The 14,041-nt window shown below is 49.3% G+C and overlaps 1 protein-coding gene across 4 annotated transcripts in view; it reads right to left on the bottom strand.

The window, feature by feature from the left end:
- The window catches only part of WWC3 (WWC family member 3), a 129,498-nt gene extending 127,581 nt beyond the window's left edge, over positions 1–1,917 (bottom strand). For 2 of the 4 annotated variants that reach the window (XM_057537801.1, XM_057537803.1), the window contains exon 1: positions 1,573–1,916. In XM_057537801.1, the coding sequence (XP_057393784.1) occupies positions 1,573–1,856 (284 nt within the window). In that variant the 5' untranslated portion in view covers positions 1,857–1,916. Of the gene's footprint in view, positions 1–1,572 lie in introns of all 4 variants that reach the window. The other 2 variants (XM_057537802.1, XM_057537800.1) reach the window with 2 other exon arrangements.
- Positions 1,918–14,041: the final 12,124 nt, after the last annotated feature.

Below are 14,041 nucleotides of genomic sequence, written 5' to 3'. Positions count from 1 at the left end.
ACACTCCAATGTAACCACAACTGTTTTATATTACCCTCATAAAATGAGTCTTTGCCTTTTCTAAGCAAAACAGTATTTTTTAATTGGTTCATTTTCCAGTTGTTTGGATTTTTAACAGACATACAGCATAAAAGGGCACCACATTCCAAGCAGTTCTACCAACTCCAGAACCATCCAAGGCTTTGATCAGACAGCTGTGGCTCTAGCCTTTGGTTAAAATTATAATATGATCTCACCTGATTTTCAAAATAACTAAGCATCTTTTTAAGCTAATAAACTGTGCTATAATCTCTCTAAGTTTCTGAGTCCAGAAGCTTGCCATGTTCAAAGAGAATGTTAGGGAACCATGATCCTTTTGCCTTCCTTTGTTTTTCCCTATCTGAACCCAGAGAAATCTTCAAACAATAATTTAGCAGCTTCCCTCCCCAAAGGTTTATTTTCAAACGCCAGTGCCATGCAGCACTGCCTTTCCAGTGTAGGTAGGAGGAAGCAGGAGCCTGTCACCACGCTGGGCCTTTTCAAGTCGCAAAATCACTGGGAAGCTTGCAGTATTTCCTTTCTGGCACTCAGGCCCAGTGTGGAGAGAAGTTGCTCCAGATAGGACAAGATATCAGATAATCACTGTAATCCCCTGGTTTCAACAGAATTCCAACTCCACAAAAAAATGCCTCTCCCCAAAAGCAGCTGAACCAACTGAAACCAACAGACAATCGAACAAAAAGTTAACGAAGAAGTCATTACATGAACTTAATCGTAATCTGGTGGTGCTTTTAGAAGCATCCGTTTTTCACTCCGTAGGATTTATTTACGTGAATAATAAGACAATTTAACGCTCTACTCGGACCTTGCACAAAAAGGAAACCTAAAATTCAACTCTTGTTTTCCCTTTATTCCAAAAGCAGATGGGTCTAATCATAGCCCATTCTGACCGCAGTACACAGGCTTTTTCAATCAGAATTTTAACTCAACTTTTAAGGCGCTAAAGAGTAACCATCACAAGTTTGATGGTTACTCCAAAGAATCGGGAATCCCTGAAGTGTCCCATCTGGCACAGTCTTCGAATGGAAACTAGGCTCAGCCCGCCAGACAAGGAACCCACACCACGAGTCTGGGGCGCACGTTTGTGCTCCAAGATGACAGCTCATCTGGCCACCGCGAGGTCGGGGGCGCCTGTAGGGCCACGGCCAGGGGGCGGTGGGCCGCGGAGGCCCGACAGGGATGGGCGAGACCGCGGAGGAAAAAGGAAGAGAGGGCCATCCGTCAGCCCCTGGAGAGGAAATTCCAGGCGCCCAGCTCCCAGGCGTCGGTCAGCGGGTGACGTGAGGGAACCAAGGAAGAGTGTCCGCCCCGCGGTGGAGGCCGGGGATTCCGCACTCCTGGGGCTTGAGGCCGGGAGAGGGGGCGCCTCGATCCTCGGCCAGGAGTCCGGGGATGGGGGCGCCCGGATCCTCGCCGGGCGCGGAGGACTCACGATCTTCGCCCACACCCGGAGGCCTCCCGGGTCCTCGATCCTCTCCCTGCGCCCAAGGTATGGGGCGCCCTAATCCTGGCCGGGGCCCGCGCCCCCCTTACCGGTCGCGGGGGTCGATCCACGACGTCTGGCGCGTGTTGTGGTCGATGTAGAAGACGCGGCCGTCGTAGTCGCGCGCCTCCTCCCAGCCGGCGGGCAGCGGCAGCTCGGCGCTCTCCCGGGCCCGCGGGGGTGCCGGCGCGGAGGGCGCGGGGGGCGCGGGGGCCGCGGCGGGGGGCGCGGGCGGCGGCGGCTCCCGCGGGGGCTGCGCGGGCTGAGGCGGCTCCCGCGGGGCTTCGCGCGGCTGTCCCCGCCGCCGCCGCCGGCCGCCGCTCAGCCATGGCATGACGGCGCGGGCCCCGCCGCCGCCCGGCCGCCCCACGCGCGCCGCCTCCTCCGCCAGCACTAAGGCCCGGCGTCCGGGGCGCGGGGGCGGCCGCGGGGAGCCGCCCGCCGCGCCCGGTGCATCCTCCGTCCGGTGCCCGCGCACCGGCTGCCGCCCGCCGCCCGCCCGGCCCTGCGCGCTGCCGCCCGCGCCGCCTGGGTCACTCGAGTCGCCGCCGCTCGTGGAGTCACAGCCCCAGAGCTGCCGCAGCCGCTACCGGCAGCCCCTCAGTTCCCGCGGCGCGCCCGGCCATCTTCGTTCCTCGGCGCCGCCCGGCAGGGGCGGGGCTACGCAGGCCCCGCCCCGCCTGTGGCCCCGCCCCTCCCCATCCCCTCGACGGCTCCTCCCCCGCTTGCTGCAAGCCCTTCAATCTCCCTTGGCTGCTCCGCCTCCAATCTCTCCTGGGGGCTCCTCGGCTCTTGGCTCCTCTGCCCCCCAGCCCCCACCCCCGCCCGCTGCTTCTACTCCTCCTCCCCAGCCGGCTGCTCCTACCCCCCCAGCCCCGCTCAGTGTTCTTCCGTCTTCCCCTGCTGCTCCGCGCGCTCCTCCCTCTTCTCTCCAGCTCCACCACCTCCTTGGGCCTCGCCGGGAAACCGCACGGGAGCCAGGATGGGCGCCGCCGCGTCCGTCCGCCCCCGGGCCACCGCGGAGAGGAAGGAGGGCCGGGAGGACGGCGCCCCACCCGGGCTGCAGGCGCGGCCTGCCGGGGGCTGACTCTTGGGGCCCAAACAATTCCCGGGGGAGAGGGCGGTCACCTCACTGCACCCATTCTCAGGCCTTGAATGTCTGGGGTCCTCCTCTTTGCCCACTTGGTGGGGGAGGGGAGCTGCGCCCTGGGTCTCCCGAATACTCAGGATGGTCCCGCGAGGGTGGGTAAGCCCCCGGAAGAGAGGCCGAGGGAGCTCCGTAGCTGGAGGAGGAACCCGAGGCCGGTCCTCTTGGGTGGGACCTGGAGGACACACCTGGAAGTGGGGAGCTGGGCAGGTGGGCACTTCTCATCCCTGCCAGGAGAGCCCCAGCAGGGCTGGTCCGAAGTCCCCACTCTGGGCCAGGCCCCCTGACCTGCCCTGAGCTCTTGCATCTTCCAGTCTGGAGGATCCAGTAGTGTGAGTAGAGACCCAAGTAGGCCACTGCTTGGGCGGAAGCCAGGTCAGCTCCTAAAACATGAAACCTCTTTGGTAATTGGTAGTTATGTTCTACTCACATCTCATAGCTGGAGAAACTGAAGTCCAAAGATGGGGCTCTCTCTTGCTCCAAATCCCCCAGCTACTACTTAGTGCTCCAGATCCCTGGCCACAAGACTTAATGCCAGGAAATGCAGGAAAGTATCAGGGAGGTTTTAAAACACTGTTACAGTGATACAAAAAGATCTAATAAAAACCCTAACAGCAATCCATATCTAGCTACATAGGGGAAGAGACTAGAGGAAAACCTCCCCAAATGCTCACAGCAGTTTGCATTCCTTCAGTGGGATGATTTTTTTTTAATTATCATATTTACTGTCTAAATTGTTTGTAAAAGGGTTATGTTACTTTTATAAGGGGAAAAGTTGTCTTAAAAAAGAATGTGAAGGCATGGAGACTGTAATTGGGACATATCCGAGGGAGGCCTTTCCTCCTCTTCTCCCACCACAACACAGAAACTTCCTTGCTCCCCAAGAATCTGCCCCCACCCGAACATCATATGCCGGAAATTCCACCACTGGAGTCCTTTTCGTTACACGTGCCCAGTTATTAAATGTCCAAGGGAAAGGGATGGAGCGTATCAAAAAAGCAAATACTTTGTGATCTTGCATGTTCCAGAGAATGCCCAAGTGCTGAGTGTCCCTACCCTGACATCTTCCCTTCTGATCGGCATGCTTTATTACCAAGGAGGCTGCCACTGCCTTGTCCCTCTCTCCCTGCCCACGCTGCAGTCACCTTACCACCCGACATGGCTGGGCTGAAGCTGCAATCCCGCCCTCCCTGCCAGGCATCGTGTCAGTTCAGAATTTCACAGATCTGGGCGCTATCACTAAAAATTATCCTGAATGGGGCTGGAGTGCATTGGAGTGACGCCAACCTCAACAGAGAGAGAGAACACCCACACACATCAAAGGACTCATAGAAGGAAAGGCAAGATGAAAAAGTATCAGATAAAGAGTAAGGGGTGGGGGAAGCTACACCCCATGAGGAGCTAAGAGGCAAGTGTTGATGGGCCTTTCCCTGAGCATGAGATCTTCTTCTGGATTCCTCAGACTGGCTGCAGACCTACCATATGCAGGCACTGGGCTGGGTGTTGGGATGCTGCAGAGAACAGGAAAGAGTCTGTGCACCCCCAGCCCCCAAGTCGGGGACTAAACCAAGAATAGGCATTTAGGACTGTGGCTTGTCTACAAACCAAGCCAGGGTGCCAGTTCAGACGGGGAACTCGGGGGAGGCCTTGTGAGACCGAAAGGAAGATGGCTTGGATGAGGAAGCTGAGGCACCGGTCCTTAGATTCTCGAGTCCTGAGCCCTTGCCCCTTGGCATGTGTAGCCGCAGTCACCAAATACTTGCTGATTTCCTAGCAGATATGGCCGGTGCCTCACCCAGATCTCCCTGGCTGGGGCACACACCCTTCTCAGAGGATTACCCTTGGAGGACAGATGTCTGAGAGGTGACGCTCCCCCCGCCCCCTGCCCCGGGACTGCTTCTGCAGTATGACAGACCAGGCCCCTTGCCTTGGTGGGACAAAGTGTAGTGCACCTCACCCTCCAAAGCCCCCCATGGGCTACCATGGCTTTGCTAGCTCCTTTCCTCTCTATCCTGCCTCCCCTACCCCCATCCATCACTTGCATGAGAACTACCCCTCCTTGGGCACAGCTTCTAGGCAGCCTGACCCCAGAGAGTCTGCTGTGCTTATTCTTCCAAGCACTTAGCAAATATAAACCATTTGACTATCGTGACAACATCTACAGATAGTCCTAATTTCATTTGCACATTAACGGAGGAGAATCGGGAAGAAATGTCACACGGTGGGCCAGTGGAGACAGATGGAAGCCCCTCACGGAAAAGGCTTTATCCACAGGCCCACCCACGGCCCCTGGACCTCTCTGAGTCAGAGAAGCGAAGCAGACCGGCCGCATTTGTCTTCCTAAAATGAGCCAACAAAAGGAAGAGACCAGAACTTGGGATGACCGAGGCCTCCATCTTCCCTTGTAATGTTTGCCCCAGGCAGAAACTGATGGTCCGTAAAGACCTGTGCTGGGCATTGGGATGGTAGAGAAGTTGGTAGCGGGGGTGAGGGGACTCTTGCCTCCCCAGCTTTGCCATATATTGGGAAGTCTTGTGTGCGTGTGTTAATTGTTAGGGAGAATAAGGCCTGTCTTTCTCACAGTCAAGTGGGGCTTTCCATGTTGGACTGAAAAACACAAGCATACACAAAACACTGCAGGGAGAGGAGGCTTTCGTCTGAGCCGAAGGCACAATTATGCATTCTTTATTGGCTCCATATTCATACCACAGCCTTGCCAACAACGAAAGTACAAACATTGTAGCGACCTCTCCTCCCACCAAGATTTCTGATGGAAAAACGGCTCAGGAAAAATCCACTTAGGCCCTGGGTACTGGAGATGCAAATATTCATACTTGTTCTCCTTGCAGACCCTCTGGGGAATCCCCTTGCCCAAACTGTTAAAAAGCCCTCAGGTGGAGCTTGCAGAATATTTTCTTTAAAATGCTTCTTAAGGAGTAAATCCAACACACTCCTTGCATGCCAGGCAAGCATGCCCAGAGTTTGAAGATTTTTACTCAGATTCCGCCTTCTCTTCCCAAAGGATAACCTTGAGTTATCAAGGAAGGTACAAAATTGCCTCTATCCACATTCAATACTTGGGAAGCTTCTGGAAAAGGGAGCACCAGCAGGGCTGCAATCGTCATGTCGAAAATGAGAGAAATAAATACTGCTGGAGAAGTCTTGCCTGCTTGTATAAACAATCGCGTGTTCCAGGAAGTGACACAGTGGGTAATTCTACACAATGTGCTAAGAGGAAAACGGAAATGGGCCAGAGTGGGTCTGAAGAAGAAATGGCTCATTGTTTGGCATTCTTTAAATGCTGGAATAGTTACTCAATTAGGGGCGCTTCCCATATATTTAAATAATGCAAATCCACAAACTGTAGAGAAGATCAGCTGGAGTTCTGGCTAATTCCTGTCTTGCCGGTTTAGGGACTGCAGAGGCACAGAGCAATGCTGAGATCCCTAACCCGAGACCTCTCCCCAGGCTCAGGAACTAAAAGCGGGTGGGTGGGGCTATTCCCTGAGGTTTTTTTTTCCTGACTTGAAGTCTTCAACTTTAGACACTTATTTGACTTGGGATCGGAAACGCCCTTGTTTGGATTTTGAGTGTGGACGGGGAGGCTGGGAACACTTTTCTCAAATGGGACTTCCTTGACTTGGGTGGATTTGTGCAGTTTTGACATGAGGTTTTTCTCACGTCCTGATCTTCCATTCCAAAGAGATGCAGAGTATTCTGAAAGAGTCAGCTGTGTGAATAAACCAGGCCGTCTGTTTGGTCATTTTAGTGCTTTATTCTGCTGTGTGTTGGCTTCTCCGCGCACAGCAATGCCCTTGGCATTGGTTCATGGCTGTCATGTTGTAGGCGGACTCGGCATTTGTACCTGGGTTATTAAACTTCAGTTTTAAGAAAAAAAAAAAGTAAGACCAATTTCTCTCCCAAACTTAGAATATTTGCTGTCACCCACTTGCTTCCTCTCCAGGTCTCCCCTCCCAAAGCTATATTTTTACTTCTTCTCCTTCCCAACCCTTGGGTTGTGTTGCACAAAATGGTAACGAGCCAAATGGAAATGTATTCCAGGCAAACCATAATTTTCAGAAGACACAGCTGCCATGAGCCGGCATACTACACGATGCTTCCTCCTGGCTGGGTTCTCTCCTGTTTAGGATTATGACTCTGGTCCCCTGTGGATTTGGAAAAACAGATTCTTCAACTGCAGACCTCTGCTTTATGAGCCAAGCAGACCAGCTTGGAAGTCTCAGGCTTACAGAAACAAGAAGGCGGATTTATCTGACACAGAAATGAGCACTCTCTGGGTTATTAACAGTTTTTTTTTTTCATTTGATGACACCAGTATTATAAATTAGTCTCTTTTGTAGCATGAACGGAACAGTTCTGGAACACAGGCAACGTCATTAGATCCTGAAACAACAATCCCAAGATGTTTGTTATATATCAGTGCTTTTCAACCGGGGGTGACTGTGGCCCCCAGGGGACATTTGGCAACATCTGGAGACGTTTGCTATGGGCATCCAGTGAGTAGAAGTCAGGGTTGCCGCTCAACATCCTACAGGGCCCAGGACAGCCCCACAACAGAGAATTATCCATCCCAAATGTCAGTGCTGATGTAGAGAAGCCCTGTAATACACATGTAATTGATGGTAACATTTGTTCTACCTAGGCTTTTAGTGGGGAAATCAAGGCCCAGACAATGTAAGTAACTAGGCCAATGTGATCTGGCCACTGCTAAAAAGCATCAGCCCTGAGATCAAAGCTCAGCTATCCCATCTGACCTCTGTATTAGTCAAGGTTCTCCAGAGAAACAGAACCAATAGGATACATCTATCGAGATTCATTATGAGGAATTTGCTCATGTGATTATGGAGGCTGAGTAAGGAAAAGTTGAGTTAGCAAACTGGAAACCCAGGAGAGCCAATGATATGCTTTCAGTCCAAGGCCAGCAGGCTGGAGACCCCAGAAGAGCTGATGTTTCACTTCAGGTCCAAAGGCAGGAAAAAGCGGATGACCCAGCGCAATCAGTCAGGCAGGAGGAGTTCCCCCTTACTTACTGACTCACAGGAGAGTCAATCTTTTTGTTTTACTCCGGCGTTTGACGGGTTGGATGAGACCCACCCACATCTGCTTTCCTCAATCTACTGATTCAAGTGTTCCTCTCATCCAGAAGCACCCACACCAACACACCCAGAATATTTGACCAAATATCTGGGCACCCTGTGGTGCAGTCAGGTGGACACGTAAATTCCCCATTACACCTCCTGACTTGATAGCCAGTTGCTCTGTGTTTCTACAACTCTTTACGTCCACAGAGTGATTCATGGGCCGGCAGCACCAGCATCGCGGGGGAACTCATCCAAATGGCCAGCCCGGACCCGTTGGTTTGTGAAGCGCTATGTTACACACATGGAAGGGGATGGTGCGGGGGTGCGGGCATCTAAAAAAACCGATTTTACTGTATTGATTCAGAGAGCCATCCGGTTAGTGTTTCCATTACTCAACTTCATAATCAATAGGGCTTTACTTATCATTTAAGAGGTGCCAAGGGCTTCCCTGGTGGCGCAGTGGTTGAGAGTCTGCCTGCCAATGCAGGGGACACGAGTTCGTGCCCTGGTCTGGGAAGATCCCACATGCCACAAAGCAACTAAGCCCGTGTGCCACAACTGCTGAGCCTGCGCGTCTGGAGCCTGTGCTCCGCAACAAGAGAGGCCGCGATAGTGAGAGGCCCGTGCACCGCGATGAAGAGTGGCCCCCGCTCACCGCAACTAGAGAAAGCCCTCACACAGAAACGAAGACCCAACACAGCCAAAAATAAATATAAATAAATTTAAAAATTAAAAAAAAAAAAAAGAGGTGCCAAGCGCTACTCAGCTCTGCATGAGAAGCATATTTAACAGTCTAGATTTGTTTGTCATTCAACTTTAGGCCATGTCTCCACGAAGTTCAGCCTGGCTTACCTGGCACAGAAGTAGAAATGGGCAAAAAGCCAGCCCCGAGCCTAACATGGTGTCAGCAATGTTTGATTTTTGCCTGTTTCCTCTGCCTCTCCCCTGCCTGGTGTTCCCACCCAGGACTGGCTACACAGTTTGCTGTCTACATTTTGCAGTGCCAAATGAAAAGGCGAGACCCTTTTCAGGCAGCTTCCACAAAACACCCCAAACAGAGTGGCTTATAAACAACGACATTCATTTCTCACAGTTCTGGAGGCCGGGACGTCCATGATCAGGGTGCCAGTGTGGTCCGGTGTGTCTTCATATGGTGGACGGGTTTAGGGAGCTCTGTGAGGCCTCTTTGTTTTTTTTTTTTTTTTAATTTTATTTATTTATTTATGGCTTTGTTGGGTCTTCGTTTCTGTGCGAGGGCTTCCTCTAGCCGCGGCAAGCAGGGGCCACTCTTCATCGCGGTGCGCGGGCCTCTCACTACCACGGCCTCTCCCGTTGCGGAGCACAGGCTCCGGATGCGCAGGCTCAGTAGTTGTGGCTCACGGGCCTAGTTGCTCCGCGGCATGTGGGATCTTCCCAGACCCGGGCCCGAACCCGCGTCCCCCGCACCGGCAGGCAGACTCTCAACCACTGCGCCACTAGGGAAGCCCTGTGAGGCCTCTTTGAAAAGGACATTGATCACGTTCGTGAAGCTCCGTCATCATGACCTAAGCACCTCCCAAAGGCCCCACCTCCAATACCATCACATGGGGGCCAGGACTTCAGTACATGAACTTGGGGGGCACACCAACATTCAGACCACAGCAGACCCCTTGTTTAAAAAAATATTAATAATTTCAAGATGGTGATGGTAGACAATTAAAACAAGCACAAGCCCTTCGGAGCACAGGGCCCTGTCCATACCTTTGACTTCTAGTCATTGTGTCCTTTGAACATTCCAAAGGGACAGCAATTTTCAGCAACAGCACAGAAGATCATTTTGGGGAAAGAGGCCCTGTCCCAGCAAATCAAACCACTTGTTTCCCAGGACTTCTCTGCCAGCCCAGCTACCTCCCCAAGGTCAGCATGATACTGCTGGCAGGAAGAACGTCCCCTGCTCCTATGCCCTGGGCTCCCTGGTGTTGAGGGTTGAATTATGTCCCCCCCAAAATGTGTTCAAGTACCTATCCCTAGTACCTGTGAATGTGACCTTATTTGGAAATAGGGTCATTGCAGATATAATTAGTTAAATTACGATGAAGTCATACTGACGTAGGGTGGACCCATAACCCAATATGACTGGTGTCCTTAGAAGAAGAGAGAAGACAGACACACAGGAAGAAGGCCATGTTATGGAGGCAGAGACTGCAGTGATATGTCTAGAAGCCAGCGAATGGCAGAGATTGGCAGCAACACCAGGAGCTGTGAGAAAGGCCTGGAACAGATCCTTCCCTAAAGCCTTTATGTATTTTTTTTTTAATAAATTTATTTATTTATTTATTTTTGGCTGTGTTGGGTCTTTGTTGCTGCGCGCGGGCTTTCTCTAGTTGCGGCGAGCGGGGGCTACTCTTTGTTGCGGTGCGCGGGCTTCTCATTGCGGTGGCTTCTCTTGTTGCGGAGCACAGGCTCTAGGCGCACGTTCTTCAGTAGTTGTGGCACGTGGGCTCAGTAGTTGTGGCTCGCGGGCTCTAGAGCGCAGGCTCAGTAGTTGTGGCGCACGGGCTTAGTTGCTCCGCAGTATGTGGGATCTTCCGGACTAGGGCTCGAACCTGTGTCCCCTGCATTGGCAGGCGGATTCCTAACCACTGTACCACCAGGGAAGTCCCATTCTCTAAAGCCTTTAAAGGGAGCATGGCCCTGCTGACACCTTGATTTCAGAATTGTAGCCTCCAGAACCGTGAGAGAATAAATTTCTATTGTTTTAAGCCACCCAGTCTGTGGTACTTTGCTTACCGCGGCCCTGGGAAACTAATACTCCTGGAAACTTGTCCCTAGGCTCTTGCTTTTGCTTCAGGGAAGACTGAAATCTATAGAAGTGTCCTGATCAGTGCCAAGAAATTCCAGAAAACAGAAGCCTTCCATGACCACCTCCAGAAATCCCACCAAACCCAGGAGCCCCCGGTATGACACGCTTGACTCCGTAAACAGTAATAGCTGACATCCAACGTAGACCAGAAGTATCCAGTTTTACCATGTGCTGCACAAAGTTCCGATTTACCTTGGACCACTGGGTATCCAACCTGTAGATGAGGGTAATGTCTCTTTATGGAAACATTTCAGCTAATCCCAAAGAAGCAGTGATGGAATCAGAATTAGAGTGAAGACCCCTCCCCCATGGGTTGACTGGATCCTGGCGCTGAGCTTCAACGGTTGCTAAGATGAGAAAAAGATAGACGATCAGACTTGATGTGCTTCCTCAGAAAAACACACCACCTGTGACGTAGTCTTGTCAAAAAGTCAAACCTGTATCGAGGGATCAAAGCCTGTAGATCTGGTTACCTGCTTCCAGGGAATACAGACATCAGAGGAATAGTTAACATCTCGGGAATGCTATCAGCAAAATCCCAGCTGATACCCAACAAATGACCTTGTTTCTTTCAGAAATAAACTCTGAGGGGGGAAAAAGGAGAGATGGAAAGGGAGCCTGTAGATGAAAAAAAAGACTAAAGAGACATAGGAACTAGCAGCACGGTGTGGGCTGTATTTGAATCCTGATTCATACAACTGGAAAAACACATCTGTGATATTTATGAGACAACTGGAAATGTAAACACTCCCTGGTAGTTGATGATATTAAGGGATTATTTCTTAAAATTTAAGTTGGATAATGGTATTCCAGTTATTTTTTTAAAATAGGGCATATATTTTAGAAACACATTTGGAAATAATTATGGGAAATGTGATCTATATATAAGATTTGTTTAAAAATAACATGGGTGATGGAGAGTGGGAATGAGTAGATTTGAGACAAGGTCATTATAAATTGATAATTGTTGAAGCTGGTGATGGGTCATGGGGGTCATTATAAAACCTCTACAATTCATATATGCTTAAAAATGTCCATAATAAAAAATTTTGAAAATTCCATTGGAACGCCATAAAAACAGCTGAGTGGATAGAATCTGAATTTTGGGTGTTACGTATATTGGTTTTCTATAGCTGCTGTAACAAATTACCACAAACATGGTGACTTGAAAGTACAGAAATTCATTAGAAGTCCAAAATGAGTCTCATTATGATAAAATTAATGTGTTGGCAGGGCTGCATTCCTTCTGGAGGATCTAGTGGAGATTCTGCATCCTTACCTTTCCCAGTATCTAGAGGCTGCCTGAATTCCTTGGCTCATGGCCCCTTCCAGCAATCATGTCCCTCCTCTGCCTCAGCTTACATCTTACCTCTCCTTCCCTGACTCTGACCCCCTGCTTCCCTCATATGAGGACCCTTTTGATTACATTGGGCTCACCTGGATAATACAGAACAATCTTCCCATCTCAAGATCCTTAATTTAATCACATCTGCAAAGTTCCATTTGCCATGTAAAGTAACATATGTCACGTAAGGAAACACAGCTTTTGGGGATTAGGACATGTCTGGACATCCTTTGGCGGGGGGGATTATTCTGCCTACCAGGTATCTCAGATCGACATTTACCAACATTTTTTTTGTTCAAAACAGAGACATCCTGTTATGATTTCTGCATACTTCAACAGGGGTGATTTTGCCTCCCGGAGACATTTGGCAGTATCTGGAGACATTTAAAAAATGTTTTACTTTATTGGAGTACAGTTGATTTACAATGTTGTGTTAATTTCTGTTGTACAGCAAAGTGATTAGAATATATATATATATATATATATATACATTCTTTTTCAGGCAATATCTGGAGATATTTTTGATTGCCAAGACTGGGGTTAAGGTCGGGGAGGGTGGGAGGGGGAGGAGGCGGTGCTACTGGAATCTATCTAGTGGGTAGAGACCATGTATTGTAGGCTGCTAAACCTCATACAAAGCAGAGGACAAGAGAGGTACCAAGCCCCACGTGTTACTAGTACCGAGGCTGAGCAGCCCTGGGCAAGGAGCGACAGAAGGAAAAGAGCATGTTATATTCTCCACAACGTATCTGCGAAGAGCAAGAAATTAAGTGTTTCTTGAATGAATAAACAATTAGCTTGCTAGTAAGATACATTACACCTTCTCATCAATAAGACGACCTCAAATTCGGTGACCACAGCTGAGTCACCGAATTATATCCCAAAGTGAATATAATTCGGAATATCAAAAAAAGTATGTGTTCCTGCTGAAATCACAAGAAGACAGACACCAAAGACCTGATGTGCCTGTAGGGAAGAAAACACCACCAACCTCTGAGACAATTTTGCCCTAAAATCCAAACCCGATCTGATCAAAGCCTCTGGAAAGATTCCATGGATTCCAAAGATCTTATTTGCAGATAAAAGGGTATTTACATATCTTAGGATTCCTCTAGTGCAAAGGTCTTTAGAGCTAGAGAGAAAAGTACATATTTTGAGAACCACAGACCTGCAAAATCCAATCAAGGATAAAGCTGCCAGTCCTACGAATGTCCATGGGGTACATGGAGGACTCAGTAATGTGTACAGCTTAAAATTAAGGGTCAGGGTCTTGAGAGCACCTCCCGTGAAGTATAGCATCCTGGACATAACAATCATTTATAGGCTTCCAGTGTCCCATTAGGGTCACTGACAAGAATCTAGCTAGGGGCCAGCCCAAATCGTGGGAATGTGTGCAGGCTCAGTCATGGGATGGTAATCACTATCTGTAATGGGATGAATCTCTCAGCTCCAGGAGGATTTGGGAAAAGTACAGAAACTTTTAAGAGAATCAAAATATAGGATTCGTATTTGGGGTAAAGAAGGAATCTCTGCGTATTTGGTATTTCATGCATTTGTAAAGTTTCAAAGAATTTCTGAGTTTTGGAAACCACTGTAAAATATATAATTGGGTAATTCATCTAAACGTGATTTTAGTTGAAAACTAATTTTATATAGTATTGGAATATTTTAAAAGAACTTAAATTTTACTATATTTGTAAGTTTAATTTATTAGAGTTTAAGGATATTTGCATACCTGGGAATGTATTTGTTAAGTGAGACAATTGAAGTGATTAAAAAGGGAACTGGGTGTAATGTGTTAAGGGTGTTAAATGTACTTTAAAATTCATGAAGGTGTTTAATTATCTGAGTTTGCAAGTGGGATCAAATATTTTCCAAAGTCCTCTTAAAATTGGTTGCTATTATTTGCTAGACTTAAAAATGAATTTTAAAAAAGAATAATCAATTTTCTAGGCTGAACTTAAAAGGTTAAGGAAAAGCTACAATGAGATATCACCTCACACCTGTCAGAATGGTTATCACCAAAAAGAACACAAATAACAAATGCTGGGGAGGGTGTGCAGAAAAGGGAACCCTCTCACAC

The sequence above is a fragment of the Balaenoptera acutorostrata genome, chromosome X (assembly GCF_949987535.1).
Source record: "Balaenoptera acutorostrata chromosome X, mBalAcu1.1, whole genome shotgun sequence".
Classification (NCBI taxonomy): Eukaryota; Metazoa; Chordata; class Mammalia; order Artiodactyla; family Balaenopteridae; genus Balaenoptera; species Balaenoptera acutorostrata.
This window is presented reverse-complemented; position numbering and strand designations above follow the sequence as displayed.